Source organism: Bombina bombina, chromosome 5 (genome assembly GCF_027579735.1).
Source record: "Bombina bombina isolate aBomBom1 chromosome 5, aBomBom1.pri, whole genome shotgun sequence".
Lineage (NCBI taxonomy): Eukaryota > Metazoa > Chordata > Amphibia > Anura > Bombinatoridae > Bombina > Bombina bombina.
Window position 1 is genome coordinate 845,020,506 of NC_069503.1, and position 23,168 is coordinate 845,043,673.

General features: G+C 38.6%; 2 protein-coding genes across 3 annotated transcripts in view; one reads left to right on the plus strand and one right to left on the minus strand.

Moving 5' to 3' along the window:
• Positions 1 to 10,322, minus strand: part of TMEM241 (transmembrane protein 241) — a 461,780-nt gene extending 451,458 nt beyond the window's left edge. The window contains exon 1 of the mRNA XM_053715869.1: positions 10,115 to 10,322. Within this exon, the coding sequence (XP_053571844.1) occupies positions 10,115 to 10,186 (72 nt within the window). The 5' untranslated portion in view covers positions 10,187 to 10,322. The remainder of the gene's footprint in view (positions 1 to 10,114) is intronic.
• Positions 10,323 to 20,942: 10,620 nt separating this feature from the next.
• Positions 20,943 to 23,168, plus strand: part of RMC1 (regulator of MON1-CCZ1) — a 177,121-nt gene continuing 174,895 nt past the window's right edge. For both annotated transcript variants that reach the window (XM_053714977.1, XM_053714976.1), the window contains exon 1: positions 20,943 to 21,207. In XM_053714977.1, the coding sequence (XP_053570952.1) occupies positions 21,109 to 21,207 (99 nt within the window). In that variant the 5' untranslated portion in view covers positions 20,943 to 21,108. The remainder of the gene's footprint in view (positions 21,208 to 23,168) is intronic.

Sequence of the window (23,168 nt, forward strand, 5' to 3'; positions counted from 1 at the left end):
GAGCTATAGCAGTACTTTTACAGCATGGCTGACTGTACCTTAACCCTACAGATGTCACCTTCTGGAATACCTAGTAGACACATTTACCAACAGCAGTCAGCCAACAGATGATCCCAGTTCACCTGATTATCACCCAATCAAATGCCTGATTTTAAACTAAGAAAGGATGGTATCCAAGGGGCATTGGGAGTTTTTTCAGCTCATGGACAAATGAATTTTGCTAGGACTTCCTGACATCAGGGAATATGCTACAGCTGTGAATAAAATTTGATATGGGGAGACCAAAACAGGGAGTATAAAATGTTTAAATGTTTTTTAGAAAATGTTTACAATCCAAATTCAACATAGATTTTGGGTAATAAGAAGCTGTATCTGATAGGTCTTTACAGTTTAGATATTGCACATAATCATTATTATCATCAGGTATTTGTAGAGCCCCAACAGGTTCTGCAGCGCTATGAACATAGGTGGTATATAAAAAACAATTACAGGGATCAAATGGGTAGTGGGTCCTGCCACTGTTGTGATCGGCTCTTATGAAGGTGAACTACAAACACCTGGCTCATATGCTTACATGCTATGGGATTTAAGGGGATAGCAGTGGAGATAGGAAGGTTAGTGTAGGTTGTATGCGTCCCTGAATAGTAGAGTCTTCAGGAAGCACTTGAAGCTTTTAAAACTAGGGGAGAGTCTTGTGGAGCGAGGCAGAGAGTTCCATAAGATGGGAGCCAGTCTGAAGAAATCTCGTAAACGGGAATGTGAGGAGGTAACAAGAGAGGAGGAGAGTAGGAGATCATAAGCAGAGCGAAGGGGATGGGAGGGAGAGTATCTGGAGACAAGGTCTGAGATGTAGGGGGAGCAGTGAAATTGAGGGCTTTGTGTTTCAGAGTGAGAATTTTGTGTTTAATCCTGGAGGCAAGAGGAAGCCAGTGAAGGGATTGGCAGAGAGGTGCGGCAGATGAAGAGCGACGTGTAAGAAAGATGAGCCTGGCAGAGGCATTCATTATGAATTGTAAAGGAGCTAGGCGGCAGCTAGGGAGACCAGAGAGGATGGAGTTGCAGATGTCGAGGCAGGAAAGGATGAGAGAGTGGATTAAAATCTTAGTTGTGTCTTGTGTAAGGAAATGTCTAATTTTAGCTATGCTTTTAAGGTGGAAGCGGCAGGCTTTAGCCAAGGACTGAATGTGAGGAGTGAAAGAAAGATCGGAGTAAAGTGTGACCCCAAGACATCAGGCATGTGAGGTTGGGGTAATGATAGAGTTATCAACAGTTAGAGACATAGAGGGTGAAGATTTTGGAAGGGTGGAAAATAAGGAGCTCAGTTTTGGAGAGATTTAGCTTAAAGGTAGTGAGAGGACATCCAAGATGAGTTATGAGAGAGACACAGCTTGTGACAAAGGTTATCAAGGAACGAGATAGTTCTGGTGCAGAGAGGTAGATTTGGGTATCGTCGGCATACAAATGATAATGAAACCTGTAGGACTTTATTAAGGAACCTAATGAGGATGTGTAGATTGAGAAGAGAAGGGGACCGAGGACAGAGCCTTGCGGTACCCCAACAGAAAGAGGTAACGGGGCAGAGGATGCCCCAAAGAAGTCTACACTAAAGGTACGGTTAGACAGATAGGAAGAGAACCAACAGAGAGCTGTGTCGCAGATGCCTAAGGATTGGAGGGTATGGAGCAAAAGAGGGTGGTCGACAATATCAAAGGCTGCAGACAGATCAAGGAGGATAAGTAGAGAGAAGTGGCCTTTGGATTTTGCTGTAAGTAGGTCGTTGGTAACCTTAATAATTGCTGTCTCTGTTGAGTGAAGGGGGTGAAATCCAGATTGCAGAGGGTCAAGGAGGGAGTTTAATGTAAGGAAATGGGATAGACGTGCATATACTAGCTTTTCAAGAAGTTTTGAGGCAAGAGGGAGTAGGGAAATAGGGCGGTAGTTGGATGGGGAGGTTGGATTGAGAGAAGGTTTTTTTGAGGATAGGTGTGACTAATGCATGTTTAAGAGATGTGGGAACTATACCAGTGCTGAGGGAGAGGTTGAAGATGTGTGTGAGTATGGCGTAAGGGTAGAAGAGAGGGAGGGAAGTAGTTGTGAGGGGATGGGGTTGAGGGATCCGGTAGGGAGGTTAGAGGATAGTATAAGGGTAGAAACTTCTTCCTCTGTAACAGGGGCAAAAGAGCAAAATGTATGGCTATGTGGGTTGATTTAATTTCTGATGGAGTCGATTTTGTGGTGGGAGGTTGGGTGGGCGGAGAATAGTATTGAATGTGGAGAACAGACGTTTTGGGTTTGAAGAAAGAGTAGAGAAGTAATGTTGCTTCTATAGATTAAGGGCAGAATAGTAAGAGTTCAAGATTAATTTATAGTGAAGAAAGTCAGCAGAAATCCAAAATTTCCTCCAGTGGTCGCTCAGCAGTACGGAACATCTGCATAGTTACCATGTCAGAGGAGTATGCCAGGGCTGAGGATGAGTGTATGATTTCCGAGCTATGGTATGTGGGGCCAGATTATCAAGGACCGATATAAGGGTGGAGAGATAGATTCATCAGGAAAAGGAGGGGATGGAAGAGAGAAGAGGTTCGAGAGAGCTAGCGAGCTGTTGCTGATCTAATGACTTGATACTTCTGTGAAGTTTAGTGTGAGGGGTAGAAGGAGGGAGAGTTGTAGAGAGAGAGGTGATGTTACAAGTGAGGAGGTGGTGGTCAGAAAGAGGAAAAGGTGAGTTTGTGAAGTTTGAGATACTGCATCGATAGCTGAAAATCAGATCAAGGGAGTGACCATTTTTGTGAGTGGGAGAGTCAGTCCATTGTGACAGGCCAAAAAAGGAAGTGAGTTGCAGAAGTTGTTTTGCAGAGGAAGCAGTGGGATTATCAACAAGGAGGTTGAAGTCACCGAGAATGAGGGCAGGGGTATCTGAGGAAAGGGAGTAAGGTAGCCAGGCGGCAAATTGATCTAGAATTAGAGTTGCGGAGCTAGGAGGCGGTATATGACTGCACCGCATATAGAGAGGGGAAAGAATAAGCGAATTATGTGCGTTTCGAAGAAAATGTGAGGGAATAGAAGGGCTGTATTTGTTGAAAGGTACAACGAGAGGAAATTAAAATACCAACACCACCTACTTGTCTATTGTCAGACCTAGGAGTGTGGCTGAAGTGGAGACCCTCATGTGACAGTGCAGCAGAGGAAGCGGTGTCTGAAGGAGAGAGACAGGTTTCTGTGAGAGCCAGAAGATTGAGAGAGAGTGGGAGATAAAGAGGTCATGGATAGAAGTGAGCTTGTTGTAAGCAGAGCGAGACTTCCAAAGTGCGCAAGTGAAGGGGATGGTGGCTTTAGATGCAAGAGGAATGAGATTAAGGTTACCAGAGTTTTGTTTTTTAAGTCTATTGAAGGGCACACATAATAAAAAATTATATTAGGGGAGACTGTCAATTAGATTATTATTGCAAGTAGTAGTCTTCTGGGACCTAGTGTTTTTATATTCTTCGTGATCCCCTTTTCAAAAGTCCCTCAAACATGACCGAATGAAAGAAAAAAAATGATGGTGCAGTCATCGGTGTTAAAGCTTGGCTTTAAAAATGTTATGCCACCTTATAAGTAATATTACATGATGCAAGATTTGATAACTTTGTTCTATTACTGAGGCACAGAGAAGCAATTTGAGAGAAAAGGAACAGTCTACTCTAGAATTTTTATGGTTTAAAAAGATAACCCCTTTATTACCCATTCCCCAGTTTTGCATAACCAAAACGGTTATATTAATATATTTTTTACCTCTGTAATTACCTTGTATCTAAGCCTCTGCAGACTGCCCCCTTATTTCAGTTCTTTTGACAGAGTTGCATCTTAGCCAATCAGTCCTGACTCATAAATAACTCTGCGTGAGTGAGCACACTGTTATATATGTGGCACACGTGAGCTAGCATTGTCTAGCTGTGAAAAACTGTCAAAATGCACCGAGATAAGAGGCAGCCTTCAAGGGCTTAGAAATTAGCACATGAGCCTAACTAGGTTTAGTTTTCAACAAATCATACAAATAGAACAAAGCATATTTGATGATAAAGGTAAATTGGAACGTTGTTTAAAATGACATGTTCTATCTGAATCATAAAAGTTTAATTTTGACTAGACTGTTTAAATATGCTGCAGATTAAATGACACTTGTATGTTAACAAAAGACATGTTTAAAGGGACAGTCAACACCAGAATTGTTGTTTAAATTGAAAATAATCCTTTTTTTTTTACCCATTCCCCAGTTTTGCATAACCAACACTGTTATAGAAATACAATTTTTTACCTGTGTGATTACCTTGTATCTATGCCTCTGCAAACTGCCCCCTTATTTCAGATTTTTTGACAGACTTGCATTTTAGCCAATCAGTGCTCACTCCAGGGTAACTTCACGAGCTCAATGCTATCCATTTGAAACACATGAACTAATGGCCTCTAGTGGTCAAAAAGCATTCAGATTAGAGGCAGTCTTCAAGGTCTAAAAAATTAGCATATGAACCTCCTAGGTTTAGCTTTCAACTAAGAATACCAAGAGAAAAAAGCAAAATTGGTGATAAAAATAAATTGGAAAGTTTAAAATTACATTCCCTATTTAAATCATGAAAGTTTTTTTTGGACTTGACAGTCCCTTTTAAAGTTCCTTCTATTTTCAAATGTGCTTCGTTCTCTTAGCATCTCTTGTTAAAAAATGAATACGCACATATCATACACTAGTGGGAGCTGCTGCTAATTGGTGCCTGCACACATTTGTCTCTTGTGATTGGCTAAATAGATATTGTCAGCTTCCTGTCAGTAGTGCAATGCTGTCCCTTCAGCAATGGATAACAAGAGAATGAAGAAAATTTGATAATAGAATTAAATTGGAAAGTTGTTTAAAATGTTCTATCTGAATCACAAAAGACAATTTTGGGGTTTACTATCCCTTTAAAATGACATGCTATATCTGAATCATGAAAGTTTAATCCCTTTAAGTATCTAGATAAAGTGATCACCAAATATCTAAAATCTGCAGACATAATTAAACCAATTTTAATTTATGTCTATATTTAAATTTAAAGTGATACAGAGAATAGCAATTGCTTATAAAGCCATAATAAAAGACTATCAAATACTGTACCCTGAAACATTCAGTATCACATTTACTAAGATATCCACCTCTATATAAAAACTGAGTGAGTAGCCAAGAAGTGCTGCAGCTCTATACATATAAAGGCAAACCACAGATAAAGGTACTATGACTTTGTGAATGTGATATAATTGTCACAGATTACAGACATATTTTCACTGAAGTTTGTATATGCTGCATTTTTGAAAATTCCCTGTGTTCTCTTGTATATTCCCTCACTGGGCCTGATATTCAAGACCTCGCTGCTCAGGCGAGATATTCTAAGACTTGGCGTCAGGACGCAAGGCCCTGAAAACATTTTTTTGAAACATAAATGTTATCTTGAGAAAGGTTTTCTTTATGTGAACCAGAGACTCCTACGCTCCAATACAAGGTCTAAAAAAAAAAATGCCAAAAATTTTGTGTGATTGCTCTTCATGCTGGCGAGGTTTTGAATATCAGGTCATCTTAGATTTGAGGGAAATAATTCTTCTCCCCTACCATTGTCACAACTGTGAAATAAATGTTTAGATTTGCATGGACTATGTTATAGGAGAGAGAGACAGAGGAAGGAATGAACGAATGAAGGGAAAGGAAAGGAAAGGAAAAGAAAGAATTGCTCTACCCAGGTGCTGAATAAAAATGGTCCAGCTCCTAAGCTTACATACCTGCTTTTTCAAATAAAGATACCAAGAGAACAAATAAAATTTAACAATAGGAGTAAATTAGAAATGTGCATGTTCTATCTAAATTGTGAAAGAAAATGTGGTTTTCATATCCCTTTAAACAGATTGGATAGAGCTTGAAATTTTAAACAAGTTTCTAATGTACTTCTTTTATCAATGGTGCTTAGTTCTCTTTGTATCTTTTGTTAAAGAGTAAACCTACGTGAGCTAAGGAGTGTGCACATGCCTTTAGCTATCTGGCAGCAATGTTTGCAACATTATTTATAGCAATGTTGTACATAGTTGCAAACACTGTTCCCATAGACATGTGCACATTCCTTAGCTTCTATCAGCCTACCTGGTTTAGTCTTCAACAAATGATACCAAGAGGCGAAAGCAAAAATTGACAATACAAATGCATTTCAAGGTTGTTTAAAATTGTGCGCTCTATCTGAATCAATAAAGTTTCATTTTGAAGTTAATGTCCATTTAGACAAAGTATATGAAGGTTTGTGTCAATGTTGAAAGATTCTAGAAAAGTCAGTGGGTTGTGTTATACAACAGCCGTAAATTCCACAATAGCACCAAACTCATGTCATTAAAGGGAAATTAAACACTTTGAGATTTTAAATATAAAATGTTATCTGTAGTAATAAATAATATATATATATTGCAGTTATTTGGACCCATTTTCCTGTAATTTTATTCTGAAAATTGTGGGCTTTCCATTTCCTATTAAAGTGGAAGTGCAGACTCCAGACTTGACACTACTCTATTCAGGCCATTGGTTGCACACTCTAGTGTCCCATTTATAATAGCCGCTAACTTAAACTCAGTAGAAACTTAGGTTACAACATGGCAGAACCCATTGCTTTAGCGACAATACACTCTACCACTTTAATGTTATTTTTTAAATACTTAACCCCTTAAGGACAAGGCCATTTTTCAATTTCTTTCCCTTAAGGACCAGGGCTATTTTTACATTTCTGCAGTGTTTGTGTTTAGCTGTAATTTTCCTCTTACTCATTTACTGTACCCACACATATTATATACTGTTTTTCTCGCCATTAAACGGACTTTCTAAATATAACATTATTTTCATCATATCTTATAATTTACTAAAATTTTTTTTATAAAATATGAGGAAAAAATGGAAAAAAAAAACAAAAACAAAAAAACACACTTTTTCTAACTTTGACCCCCAAAATCTGCTACACATCTACAACCACCAAAAAACACCCATGCTAAATAGTTTCTAAATTTTGTCCTGAGTTTAGAAATACCCAATGTTTACATGTTCTTTGCTTTTTTTTAAGTTATAGGGCAATAAATACAAGTAGCACTTTGCTATTTCCAAACCACTTTTTTTCAAAATTAGCGCTAGTTACATTGGGACACTGATATCTTTCAGGAATCCCTAAATATCCCTTGACATGTATATATATTTTTTTTTTAGAAGACATCCAAAAATATTGATCAAGGCCCATTTTGGTATATTTCATGCCACCATTTCACCGCCAAATGCGATTAAATAAAAAAAATTGTTCACTTTTTCACAAACTTTAGGTTTCTCACTGAAATTATTTACAAACAACTTGTGCAATTATGGCATCAATGGTTGTATATGCTTCTCTGGGATCCTCTTTGTTCAGAAATAGCAGACATATATGGCTTTGGTGTTGCTTTTTGGCAATTAGAAGGCCGCTAAATGCCACTGAGCATCACACGTGTATTATGCCCAGCAGTGAAGGGGTTAATTACGGAGCATGTAGGGAGCTTCTAGGGTTAATTTTAGCTTTAGTGTAGTGTAGTAGACAACCCCAAGTATTGATCTAGGCCCATCTTGGTATATTTCATGCCACAATTTCACCGCCAAATGCGATCAAATAAAAAAAAATGTTAAATTTTTCACAATTGTAGGTTTCTCACTGAAATTATTTACAAACAACTTGTGCAATTATGGCATAAATGGTTGTAAATGCTTCTCTGGGATCCCCTTTGTTCAGAAATAGCAGACATATATGGCTTTGGCGTTGCTTTTTGGTAATTAGAAGGCTGCTAAATGCTGCTGCGCATCCCACGTGTATTATGCCCAGCAGTGCAGGGGTTAATTAGATAGCTTGTAGGGAGCTTGCAGGGTTAATTTCAGCTTTAGTGTAGAGATCAGCCTCCCACCTGACACATCCCACCCCCTGATCCCTCCCAAACATCTCTCTTCCCTCCCCCACACCACAATTGTCCCCGCCATCTTAAGTACTGGCAGAAAGTCTGCCAGTACTAAAATAAAAGGCTTTTTTTTTTTATAATTTTTTTTTTTAATATCTGTCTAGCTGTGATGGACCCCCCCCTTAGCCCCCAACCTCTCTAAGCCCCCCCAAACAGCTCTATAACCCTTGCCCACTACCTATTTGCTGCCATCTTGGGTACTGGCAGCTGTCTGCCAGTACCCAATTTGCCTCCCAAAAATGTTTTTTTAAAAATTTTTTTATGTAATTAAAATTTTTCTGTAGTGTAGCTGCCCCCCCCCCTCAATACCCTCCTCCCTCTCCCCTCCCAGATCCTTTTGAGTGTTATTCCCTGCGCGCTCCCGGCACCCGGCGTGCACATTCCACATGACGGGTAGCGATGGGCCGCCCACCCGCCTTGCTGCAGCTGCTCCCACCCACCAACGATCGGGCCCATCGCTACTGGTGCAGAGAGGGCCACAGAGTGGCTCTCTCTGCATCGGTTTTGGAAAAAAGGTATTGCAGTGATGCCTCAATATCGAGGCATCACAGCAATACCTTGAAAGCGGCTGGAAGCGATCAGGGTCGCTTCCAGCCGCTTTAAACCCTTATGTCGTACAGGGTACGTCCATGGTCTTTAAAGACAAGGTTGTGTGCGACGTACCCTGTACGACATGCGTCGTTAAAGGGTTAAAGGGACAGTCTAGTATAAATTAAACTTTCATTATTCAGATAGGACTTTTAATTTTAATCAACTTTCCAATTTACTTTTATCATCAAATTTGCTTTTTTCTCTTGGTATTCTTAGTTTAAACTAAACCTAGGTAGGCTCATATGCTAATTTCTAAGCCTTTGAGGGCTGCCTCTTATCACAGGCTTTTTAAATCTATTTTCAACACAAAGAGACAGAAAGTACACGTGGCTATATAGATAACACTGTGTTCAGGCACAGGGGGTTATTTAAGATTTAGCACAAAACAATGCTAAATTTAAGACAATAGATAATAAACAGTCACAGTCATGTGATCAGGGGGCTGTCAGAAGATGCTTAGATACAAGGTAATCACAGAGGTAAAAATTATATTAATATAACTGTGTTGGTTATGCAAAACTGGGGAATGGCTAATAAAGGGATAATCTGTCTTTTAAAACAATAACAATTCTATAGTAGACTGTCCCTTGCAACTCATCAGGCTAATCTTTGCTATGAATATATCCTTTTATCAAGTGTTTATTTAGTCCCTTTAATCTAGTTAGTAAGCAAAAATGCTGCCAGATAATACAACTGTGTTTATTTTACAACATACTGAACTGCTTATAAATTATTTAAGCTCATTCACTAAAAAAATACAAAATTGTATTATCTTCATTAGCATGTTTTATTTAATCTATATTCACATAAATGTATTTTAGCCTTATACTTAAAGGGACATTAAACCCAAATTTTTTCATTCATGATTCTGATAGAGAATACCATTTTAAACAACTTTCTAATTTACTTCTATTATCTAATTTGCTTCATTATCTTTATAGGCTTTCCTGAAAAGCATATCTAGATAGGCTCAGTAGCTTCTGATTGGTGGCTGCACATAGATGCCTCATATGATTGGCTCACCAATGTGCATTGCTATTTCTTTAACAAAGGGTATCTAAAGATTGCAGCAAATTAGATAATAGAAGTATATTGGAATGTTGTTTAAAATTTTATTCTCAATCTGAATTGTGAAAGAACATTTTTGGGTTTAATGGCCCTTTAACATAACTAGTGCTTGCAAAACTAGAAACATGGAAGAAGTTTTCATCAAGAGGGGATAAGTACAGTAAAATGTAACACTAGCATGGACTATTCTGAAAACAGATCAAGAATAACAAGCAAGACCAGAGACTTTAAAAGACATTTAATAGAAAACAATAATACCTTGATCTATGAATGAGCAATATTATGAATGTGTGTAGGTAAATACAGTTAAGATATCCAGGCAAAGAAAACGTGAAGAAACTAAATACAAACCATTGAATGAGTGGAGATTTGACAGGGATGTATTAACGTAAAACCTTATAAAAACTCCAGCATATTTAGCACATATAAATCACAGCGTCTCTCTTACCTTGTTCGTGAAGTATGAAGCCAAGAAGAAGCAGCAGAAAGTGAGACCCACCAAGGGTCCCCTAAAATACATGGGTTACCGCATTACCCTGCGGAGCCCTGTACACCTAACACATCCAATTCACTAAAGCAGGCAGGAGGAGGCGCAGTGCATTACAGTACTGTACACACACACACAGAGCACAGGAAGGAGATCAACTCTAAGCTGCCATGACACAAGACACGTTGCTCAGAAGCAGCTCCAATGAGCACAGGGGACATCCCTGCAGGGTCGGCCTTCTTAAAGGGATACTGATGTCAGCGATTTGCCTTCCAAATTCCTTCCTATATGTCTAACGTACCTCTCTTCAGCACTGTGTATGTTTTCCTATATACAGATGTTTATACTTTGTGACAATGACAACATATTCTATATCAGGAAGAGCTATTGATTTGAAATTAAATGTGAACCTTATTAAACTGTATTTGTTTTATGTAATAATTTTTTTTTCTGGAAAATATTTCTTACTCTCTTTTGAATTTTATTTTTCTAATATTTTTATTAGTATGTTTATGTACTGGTCTGAGATTATTCCGGTGAACGTTTAATCTCCATTGTAATATAAATTGTATGCATTGTTTTGTTAGAAAAAAATTGAAAGTTTAGTCCTTTATTATATCTAAAAAAAAAATTAAAAGGGAGGTCCACAGTATTTTTATTTAATAACTGTTATTATTATTAATACTAATAATAAAAAAAAACACATTGATATTGTAAATGCTTACAATGGGAAGTCCTTAAAGGGACAGTATACACTCATTTTCATATAACTGCATGTAATAGACACTATTATAAAGAATAAGATGCACAGATACTGATATAAAAATCCAGTATAAAACTGTTTAAAAACTTACTTAGAAACTGTCAGTTTGGCTCTGCTGAAAAGGTAGCTGGAAAGCCCACTGCAAGTGGGAAATAAGACACTCCCCCCTCCCCCTTCTTTTGCATATGAAAAGACCCTTTACACAAACAGGAGCAAGCTGGAGAAGGTAGCTGACGGTATTCACATAAAACTTTGGGGCTTGGTTAGGAGTCTGAAAATCAGAGCAATGTTATTAAAAAATAAGCAAAACTATACATTTATTTAAAAAAAAAACTTTATGAGCTATATAAATAGAACATCTACAAAACATTTATGCAAAGAAAAAATGAGTGTATAATGTCCCTTTAACTCTGTTTACCACTGTGTGATTCCTGGGCATGATTACTTAGATTTGCATAAAAAGCCCATATAACGCAGCGTGTAGATGCAGCTGTGCGCACTCAGTGTCCTGCTTTTTCATCTCTGAGCACTCTGCTGCATCAGGTCGCGTAGCTGAATGAGCGCTCAGAGATGAAATATCTGAACTTTAGAAGCGATGCAAAGCAGCTGTATCGCGTCGTGCTGCATCGCTTGCAGTGTGTCATTCGTACTTTGTGGAGGTTGGTGAATTATGAAGATGGAGGTGCACTGGGCCCTACCTCTGACCACACCCCTTGAAAAAGCCCCACCCCTCAGATGGCTCTCTCTACACATACACACAGCGAGGGAGAGAGAGAGAGAGAAAGAGAGGGAGAGAGAGAGAAAAAGAGAGAGAGAGAAAGAGAGGGAGAGAGAGAGAAAGAGAGGGAGAGAGAGAGAAAGAAAGAAAGAAAGAAAGAAAGAAAGAAAGAAAGAAAGAAAGAAAGAAAGAAAGAAAGAAAGAAAGAAAGAAAGAAAAAGAGAAATAAAGAGAGAGAGAGAGAGATGGTACATACTGTAGAATGGACACGTTAGCACATCATGCAGACATGGTACATATATGGTACATACAGTAGGATGGACACGTTAGCACATCAGGCAGACATGGTACATATATGGTACATACAGTAGGAAGGACACGTTAGCACATCAGGCAGACATGGTATATATATGGTACATACAGTAGGATGGACACGTTAGCACATCAGGCAGACATGGTACATATATGGTACATACAGTAGGAAGGACACGTTAGCACATCAGGCAGACATGGTATATATATATGGTACATACAGTAGGATGGACACGTTAGCACATCATGCAGACATGGTACATACAGGGAGTGCAGAATTATTAGGCAAGTTGTATTTTTGAGGATTAATTTTATTATTGAACAACAACAATGTTCTCAATGAACCCAAAAAAACTCATTAATATCAAAGCTGAATAGTTTTGGAAGTAGTTTTTAGTTTGTTTTTAGTTATAGCTATTTTAGGGGGATATCTGTGTGTGCAGGTGACTATTACTGTGCATAATTATTAGGCAACTTAACAAAAAACAAATATATACCCATTTCAATTATTTATTTTTACCAGTGAAACCAATATAACATCTCAACATTCACAAATATACATTTCTGACATTCAAAAACAAAACAAAAACAAATCAGTGACCAATATAGCCACCTTTCTTGGCTTCCTGGATTCTGTCAGTGTTTTGATCTGTTCACCATCAACATTGCGTGCAGCAGCAACCACAGCCTCCCAGACACTGTTCAGAGAGGTGTACTGTTTTCCCTCCTTGTAAATCTCACATTTGATGATGGACCACAGGTTCTCAATGGGGTTCAGATCAGGTGAACAAGGAGGCCATGTCATTAGATTTTCTTCTTTTATACCCTTTCTTGCCAGCCACGCTGTGGAGTACTTGGACGCGTGTGATGGAGCATTGTCCTGCATGAAAATCATGTTTTTCTTGAAGGATGCAGACTTCTTCCTGTACCACTGCTTGAAGAAGGTGTCTTCCAGAAACTGGCAGTAGGACTGGGAGTTGAGCTTGACTCCATCCTCAACCCGAAAAGGCCCCACAAGCTCATCTTTGATGATACCAGCCCAAACCAGTACTCCACCTCCACCTTGCTGGCGCTGAGTCGGACTGGAGCTCTCTGCCCTTTACCAATCCAGCCACGGGCCCATCCATCTGGCCCATCAAGATTCACTCTCATTTCATCAGTCCATAAAACCTTAGAAAAATCAGTCTTGAGATATTTCTTGGCCCAGTCTTGACGTTTCAGCTTGTGTGTCTTGTTCAGTGGTGGTCGTCTTTCAGCCTTTCTTACCTTGGCCATGTCTCTGAGTATTGCACACCTTGTGCTTTTGGGCACTCCAGTGATGTTGCAGCTCTGAAATATGGCCAAACTGGTGGCAAGTGGCATCTTGGCAGCTGCACGCTTGACTTTTCTCAGTTCATGGGCAGTTATTTTGCGCCTTGGTTTTTCCACACGCTTCTTGGGACCCTGTTGACTATTTTGAATGAAACGCTTGATTGTTCGATGATCACGCTTCAGAAGCTTTGCAATTTTAACAGTGTTGCATCCCTCTGCAAGATATCTCACTATTTTTTACTTTTCTGAGCCTGTCAAGTCCTTCTTTTGACCCATTTTTCCAAAGGAAAGGAAGTTGCCTAATAATTATGCACACCTGATATAGGGTGTTGATGTCATTAGACCACACCCCTTCTCATTACAGAGATGCACATCACCTAATATGCTTAATTGGTAGTAGGCTTTCGAGCCTATACAGCTTGGAGTAAGACAACATGCATAAAGAGGATGATGTGGTCAAAATACTAATTTGCCTAATAATTCTGCACTCCCTGTATATGGTACATACAGTAGGATGGACATGTTAGCACATCATGCAGACATGGTACATATATGGTACATACAGTAAAATGGACACGTTAGCACATCATGCAGACATGGTACATATATGGTACATACAGTAGGATGGACACGTTAGCACATCAGGCAGACATGGTACATATATGGTACATACAGTAGAATGGACACGTTAGCACATCATGCAGACATGGTACATATATGGTACATACAGTAGGATGGACATGTTAGCACATCATGCAGACAGACATGGTACATATATGGTACATACAGTAGAATGGACACGTTAGCACATCATGCAGACATGGTACATATATGGTACATACAGTAGGATGGACACGTTAGCGCATCAAGCAGGCATGATAAAGTATGATGCACACAAATTAACTGTTATTCAGACCGGTACATATTACTAACCTTGTAATAAGACGCACAATAGTGAATACAATATGTAATTGGTGGAGGACAATATGAGCACAGAGACAATGAGTTACTGGTATAGTGCTTTACAGGATGTTGTATTGAGACACAGTGACAGGGGACAGATACAGTAGTTGACAGAGTCAGACATCGGTGTACACTATGCAACACCACATAACCAGTATGTGGTCATAACACACACAGACAGGTCTAGGGGAGACAGGCACACATGTATAGGCAATAGGACACCCACACTGAGTAACACTGGTCCCACTCCATGTGATGCACATAATAACAACTAGTGAGGTGTCTCAGATATTGTGATAGCAATGTAAAATTAAGTCAGTGTGACACAATATGGCATGAGACATGACAGATGCGATCATGACACACACAGGAACAGTAATACAGCACGTCTATACACATGGAAATAGCTATGTCTTCTACATAGAACACAAGTACTTCGTACTATACCAGTGATCCACAGATGAGTGTCAGAGCCCTTAGCTGATGGATTTTTCTTGTGTCTATGAGCCATGACACACACTTGCCTTAAGCCGGGCCCTGACTGAAACTGCACATTCCCATCGCTGAAAGGCCCGACCACTGCTTAGACAGACATCCCAACCTGCAAAAACAAATTTCAGGGAGGTGGCTTCACCCGCTACTGCACCGCCACCCCCCCCTCCCAGTTATATATTGGACACCTTGAAACCCTAAATAAGATAGAATTATCATTAAAGTAGTTTCCCACTAAAGTCACATTTTAAAAAAAGTAGCTTTATTGCATAACCACATACAACAAACCTATTTTTCAGTGATCGTACGCTTGTTGAATGCTTAAATATTTTAGAATACAAAGTTTAATTACGTGCAGTAAATAAGGTATTTGTGTTTTATTTTATTTAAATCAGTGGGGGCTTTTTGGTTACTGGTGCATGCTTTGAGGGTTCTATAATGTCCCAGCAAATAAAGGCATTCCTTAAAGGGACACTGAACCCAATTTTTTTATTTTGTGATTCAAATAGAGTATGCAATTTTAAACAACTTTCTAATTTACTCCTATTATCAATTTTTCTTCATTCTCTTGCTTTCTTTATTTGAAAAAGAAGGCAGCTAAGCCATTTTTTTGGTTTAGGACCATGGAAAGCACTTGTTTATTGGTAGGTGATTTTACCCACAAATCAGCAAGAACAACACAGTGTGTTCACCAAAAATGGGCCGGCATCTGAACTTACATTCTTGCATTTCAAATAAAGATACCAAGAGAATTAAAATAATTTGATAATAGGAGTAAATTAGAAAGTTGCTTAAAATTGCATGCTCTATCTGAATCACGAAAGAAAAAAATTGAGTTCAGTGTCCCTTTAAAGAAACACTTTTCTGGATTTGGGCCACATTGGATCATGGTACTTGGAGTTTCAGGAAAATTGCATTCCATTTGCTGGCATCAGGGAGTCGCTATTACAATCAGGGAGACTCCCTGATCTTCAGGGAGAGTTGGGATGTCTGGCTTAGAGCTCACAGCTCAGTCTCTGGGCTTCTAAGTGTAGCGCGGGAGGAGCCTCATCAAGCCGCAGCGTCATCACGTGACTGTAGTGATGACCGTTAGCATCACCTCTCTGCTCACTCACACTGTCTATCGCCCAGGCTGAACTGTGCGATTAAGACAGTATAGGGATGGGTTGGGAGGCGGAGCAGGCTGCAGGCAAATCTAGTGAGAGCACTATAATGACAGGGATCAGGCTAACTGCACATGCGGTTAAATAAAAAAAAAAAGATACAAACATTTTTTTTATATTTTTTAAAAAAAGACTTTGGCTTTTATTTTTTGGGGGCTATAAATTAAATATAATTTTTCCAATAGGGGGGCTATTGGAAAAATTATATTTTATTCAAAGTTTTTTTTATTTATTTATGTATAACATTACTGTGTGGCAATAGTCGCTATGTTTATTTCTGCAAAAATCCATAATAAACATTTATAAACTATTGTTTTGTAAAACATTATCAACTTTTATTTGCTCCTCCCACGTCTTACTTCCTTTTGAAGATCTAGCTGTAGCCGAGAGCAGTCCAACCCACTCAATACGTCACTATTTTTGCTCGCTCCCAGGACGTACGATTTTTGCATGCGCTCCTCTCCCGATCCATCTAGCTATAGTACTGACTTAACAATGGGAATTCCTTAGCGTGATTAACACGCATGCGTCACACGGGAGCGCGCATGCAATGATTGATAATGGCTCGCGCATGCGCTTTAGAGGAATGGGGAGTGTCAGTAAAGGTCCAGGTCGCCTAATGGCCTGGATTTTAATAGGATTTAAAAAAAAAACGTGATCACAAAAAGAAACAAAAAAATGGAGCCAGGTGGACTATGGAGAGAACGAAATCGGACTTTTAAAAGGTAATAATAGCTGTAAAAAATAAAAAAGTCATGAATGAAAGTCATATTCCATTAACTTTTACCATCACTTTAAGCACTTAAACTCTATGAAATAACAATGTTTTTTTTGACAATTAATATAAATATGACTGAGTTTGGTTTGTACATCAGAATGCCTGCCCGATTAAGGAACCTCATTGTCCTGAAAGCTTGTATCACCTGCATATCACTTGTTATTTTCTGCACTATAATGGGATGTAAAATTCTTCATATTGTTAGGCAGCCTTTTACTTAGACTCAATGTTCCCAATCAGAAGGTCTCTGCTGAGAGGGGAATGACCTTTCTAGCACCTAGTGGCAGTAGAGAACTCTGACGTGCAGGATTGTTAGCACAACAGGGAATTAGTCAGATAGCATTTGTGGTATAATTTGTAACCCCTAATGTGTCTGCACATGGTTTCCCCTTATTGAAACAAGAGGTTGGCTATGGTGTTTCATTAGGACACAGGAAGTCATAGCAGGTGCATGCTTTTCTTCAATAGTCAAACCACCTGCTGGAGTATTATTCCCACTTTATTCAGTATATTTCTCAATGTGTCTGTGTCTCACACTCTGAGATCAAAATGTTATGGAACTTGAAATGAATAAATTGTCAAGACAGTAAAATGCATGTTGTATATTGGCTTTCTGAACATTATTCATTAATGGTATGAAGAAAGTCTGCAAACCCAGTAAAGTCAAAATTAAACTTTCATGATTTCACATAGATCATGCAATTTTAGGAAACTTTCCAATTTACTTCTGTTATCAAATTTTCTTTTTCTTTCTTCTTTTTTTTTGGTATCTTTTGTTAAAGCGTAAATCTAGCTATGCTGATCGGAGCTTATGAGTGTGCACTTGTCTCTTTAGCAATCTGAGGCATCAGTGTTTGCAACTATGTATAACACTGCTGCCAAAGGATTAAACACATGTTCATACTCATGAGCTCACATAGGATTATTCTTTAAAGGGACACTGAACCCAAATTGTTTCTTTTGTGATTCAGATAGAGCATGCAATTTTAAGCCACTTTCTAATTTACTCCTTTTATCACATTTTCTTCATTCTCTTGGTATCTTTATTTGAAAAGCAAGAATGTAAGTTTAGATGCCAGCCCATTTTTGGTGAACCACCTGGGTTGTTCTTGCTGATTGGTGGATAAATTCACCCATCAATAAACAAGTGCTGTCCAGGGTCTGAACCAAAAATTGGCTGGCTTCTTAGCTTAGATGCCTTCTTTTTCAAATAAAGATAGCAAGAGAAGGAAGAAACAATGATAACAGGAGTAAAATAGTAAAATTTGGGTTTATTATCCCTTTAAGTGCCCCTCTTTCTTTTGCAGTAGATATCAAATTAGAGCATGTAATTTGTGCTTTCGAATGTCCCTTTACAGTACACCCTCCCCCCCAAACCCATAGCTATGTCCCCAACATTCTATGGTTTGAGCATGGGAGAGGCTTTACAAGTCCACCTTACTACTATTATTTACAAATGGACAATAGTAATAAATGAATTTGATTTATGAATATTATATATAAATATTCAGTCTCTCCTTAGTCTACTACTTTTAGTAACTAGAGAGTTTGAAATACAATGTTTTCACTTTTTATTGCTCTCCAAACTGTTCTAGTTAGCGACCTTTGATCAGGTACAAACAACTACCGGGACAAGAACAGATCCTGATCTTGTAAATGCAGAAAACAACAGAAATGCTAAACAGCCGGGTGAAGGGAATGCAGTATATGGTGTTCTCAAACTTTAACCCATTGATGACCAGGTTACTTTGTCTACATTGGAACAACGTTCTGATGTAAACAAATTGAAATCCCGCAATCATGCACGCGATCGCGAGATTTAAATGATGGGATTGGTTCAAGGGGGTGTCCCTATGACGCTAGGCATGCCCTCCAGACCGCGATCGCATCCAGGAAGCGCCGTTGGCTTCAGGACAGCCAAACGGCTAGGATGTTCTATTCCGTCCTAATGGCTGTAAAGTCTTGCGCGGTTAGGACGGACTAGAACGCCATAATGGCCTTAAAAGTTAAATCCATTCAGCAATAGGGGAAGTATTTGTTTATGTGTGAGGAAATTATGGTTGGTAATGAGTCTGTTGAGTGCTTTATAGATCAGGGTTAATGTTTTAAATGAAAAATAAACAAGGGGCGCCAACATAGTGTGAATCGTTTAAACAACAAATATAAAAGTGATGTGCAAAAAACTACTCACAAGGAAAGTGGCACCTAAAGTAAATAAGGTGCGATAAAGCAGGCTGACATTCAAAATCCAGCAGTCAGTACGCTGGAGGTCTCACCCAGAGGACCTGTGGAATCCAGATAGGCGTCTAGAAAGTGGCACCCACGTTTTTTTAGGGCCAATGGCCGGACCAGGTGAGCTGCAAGCCGATAGATGTTCTCCTGCTGCACTCGCACAGCCAAGACTTTTCTCCAAACCTGACAATGTCATTGTATGAAAGGTTCCGTGGCAAATGTCCTGTTGCAAAAACAAATGGATCGTAGAATGCCTGATGAAACGGTCTGGAATAGACTGAGAAACGCGTTGCAAAATAAATACTGTTTGTTTTATACCACGACCCGGTATTTCTGCCTCTTTCTACAATCCATTTGTTTTTGTAACAGGACATTTGCCACGGAACCTTTCATACACTGACATTGTCAGGTTTGGAGAAAAGTCTTGGCTGTGTGAGTGCAGCAGGAGAACATCTATCGGCTTGCAGCTCACCTGGTCCGGCCATTGGCCCTAAAAAAACGTGGGTGCCACTTTCTAGACGCCTATCTGGATTCCACAGGTCCTCTGGGTGAGACCTCCAGCGTACTGACTGCTGGATTTTGAATGTCAGCCTGCTTTATCGCACCTTATTTACTTAAGGTGCCACTTTCCTTGTGAGTAGTTTTTTGCACATCACTTTTATATTTGTTGTTTAAACGATTCACACTATGTTGGCGCCCCTTGTTTATTTTTCATTCTAGACACCTTGACCCATCGCACCGCGGGACACAAGAGGAGCACGCCAAACACCTGAACACATCACCATTCACATATTAGGATTGGAGACTTATTTTTACACTACAGCAGTTTTTGGACATTGACAAGTACTTTTTATTTTACCCTTCAACAAAACAACATTATCGTTTATCTGTGATTATTTGATTATTGTAATGTATCACTGATTTCATACACAAATTGTCCTGAGCGCCTGTTTTATTCACAATTTATTTTCGCCATTATTTTTTCACATATACTAATCACTGTGCTGTTTATATTTATCGATGCATACGGGTATAACCCCAATTATAAAGTAATAGGTCCCACTTTGATAACCTGTGTTCCAAGCGCATCCTCCTAGGTTTTTCCTCCTCAGGAATTTCTTTTTATATTAATATTTTAAAATCTAAACTGTATGGGGAGTCATTGAAGGGACCGGCAGAGAGGGGCAGCTGATGTAGATCTACAACAGTAAGAGAAATGTCAGGTGTGGGGTGTCTTGGAGAGGGGGAATAAGATGCAGCTCAATGTTAGCTTGAGTTGGAGTAAGTGTGAGGACATCCAAGAGGAACTATCAGAGAGACAGTTGGTAATATGGTATTTATCTTTAGGATACAAAAGAACAAAGTCAATTTGATTATAGAAGTGAATTGAAAAGCTTTTTTTTAATTGTATGAGCTCTCTGAATCCTGAAAAAGTTGGTTTCATGTCCTTATTCGTATTAGGTGCAATTACTATTACTTGCACTAGATGTCACTGTTAAAAAAGCAAAATATGTTTAACTCTGAGAATGAGATAGATTCCTTTGAACATTTGTTATCAAAGGTTACGGTGTAGTTTGTCCGTTTAGCAAGAAAAGTTTTATGTATGTATCTTTATCAATAAAATGTCTTAATTGGTGGATATATGCTGCTGCTTATGAATCCTGGACATTTAGAGACGGGTAGAAAGCTTAAACATTGTAAATTGTCGGATGGTTGAGAGTTTTGCTCATTTGCCTGCTGCATATGCTTCGCCTTTAATAGAAGACTTTTAATGTTATAGTGCAGATGGAACATTCGTTTTGGGTCGCCTTTCACATTATGTGATCCTGAGACAAAGCTCTAGTAGTTCATGATATCATCTGATACAAATTGAATTGACAGTTCAGCAGGATGTAGTCAGCTGTCTCTAATTATAGTTGATCCAGTCTGCCCTGTAGGGGGCGCCTGACAAGCGCCATATCTGTCACTGGCAACAGCGTCTTATGCCCAAATACAAAATGGCATTTTGATGTCACGTGTGTTACGTATCCCGAGATCATGTGGATGTTTAGCGCAGGACTAGGCGTAAACAAGATCTGAGTGTGGACTGTGGTTCTGCAGGGTTCTACCGGGCTAGGAGTAGGAGTAATGAACTGCTGCGGGGTGTTGTAATGTAAGTCCCGCTCTGGCTATCTGCACTGGGATCTACACTTATTTGCAATTTGCTCCGATACCTTTGCAGTTATGGATCAGGACTACTACCTGGAGCTCAGTGACAGACCGGTGCTGTTTGAGAAAGCCACCAGCCTCAACTGCGTCTTCTTCGATGAGGCCAATAAACAGGTAATTCGCATATACTGTATATATTTCTTTATATATCCTGTACACAAACTAATGTGTACGTTGCCAGCTTTGGTACCAAGCACCTCCAATGTATCATCTGAAGAGGAACTAGAACCAAGAGCTGTCACACAGTAATGACAGTTTATTTAAAGGGACATTCCTGTCAGAATATTTATGCATATAGATGAATTGCATCTTGGAATAGAAACATATTTGCAATATATAAGTACTGGCAAAAAATGCTTCTAGTAAAAGTTATCTAGATATTCTCAGTGCTAAAATGTTATGTTATTGTTCGAAATATATAACCCAGAGAGTTCTGTGTGACTTAAATGTAGTTCAGAATAAAATATAAGTAATTGAAGTAAGTTTCTGTTATACTGAATGCCTAAGTTAATAATATAAATGGCATTAAAGGGTTTTCCCTTTAATGTGTTCCCAATTTTTATAGTAGCTGCAGAGTATAAAATGTATGGGAAACGGCTCCTTTGAAGCTTGTGTACATGAAATAGCTGTTTTTGCTAATTAAAGCCAAAATCCACTGTTCTTAAAGGGACATGAAACCCCAAAAATAACTTTCATGATTCAGATAGAGCATGCAATTTTAAAGAATGTTCTAATTTGCTGCTTTTGTCAATTTGTATCTGTATTATTGATATCTTTTGTTGAAAAGCAGTGATGTATGCTTAGGAGCCATGCCCATTTCTTGAACATTTTATGGTAGCAGTTTTGCAAGAATGTTGTCCATTTGCAAGAGCACTAGATGGCAGCACTATTTCCTGCCATGTAGTACTCAAGATGCTTGCCTAGGTATTTTATAATAGAAGTAAATTGAAAACTTTTTTTTTTTTTTATGCTTCGAATCACAAAATACATTTTTGGGATTTCTTATCCATTTAAAAATAGGCCCATATAATTGGACTGAACCTACAGAAATAGCAGACCTCCTAATCTTATTCATCTCTTTATATTAAGTCCGTATTGTCTTATCTCTCTGTCTACACACAATGGCCAATATTTAGAGCAACTGAAAAGGAAAATGTTATTGCCTGACTTTGCTTTACTACCCATTCCCCAACTTTGCACAACCAACATTGCTAGATTAATATACTTTATAACATTTAAATCTCTAAATTTCTGCCTGTTTCAAAGGCTCTATAGACAGTCTCTTAAAGGGAAATGAAACCCAAAATGTTTATTTCATGATTCAGACAGAACATACAATTGTAAACAACTTTCCAATTTACATCTATTATTTAATTTGCTTCCTTCTCTTGTTATCCTTTGCTGAAAGGTTTATCTAGGAAACCCCAGGAGCAGCAAAGAACCTAGGTTCTAGCAGCTGATTGGTGGCTATATATATATATATATATATATATATATATATATATATATATATATATATATATATATATATATATATATATATATATATCCTCCATGTGTATCTGCACTCTCAATGTCCAATAGTCGCCAACCAGGGTGCCAGATCAGTAAGTATTCATAGTAATCTGCAACATAGGACTGCACTCACTGGATTTATGTAAAAAATCTCTTTAATTAGGTAACGTTTCGGAGCACGCAGGCTCCTTCCTCAGACCAATACAAAACATGCAACTAAACACTGTGTCTTATAAACATATTGTGCCCCACCCACCACCAAATTAACTGTGAATTGCGCCAAAACTGGGGTTGTCATAGTGATAACCCCTAACCCCCTCAGTGTTACCATACTACTAATCAAACAATTCCTAGGATAATTCATAAAAGCTTCAAAATTGTATAGGTGGTACAATAAATGCATGAGCCACAAAAAGTGCCTATTACTAAATGTAAAGCTAAACATCCATGTGTTCCAGTACATACATAAATGGATTACTTAGATAAGAGATATATGACTGCCAAAACATTTCATATTGGTGTAAATTAGACCTTCATATGTGATATATAGACATATAGAT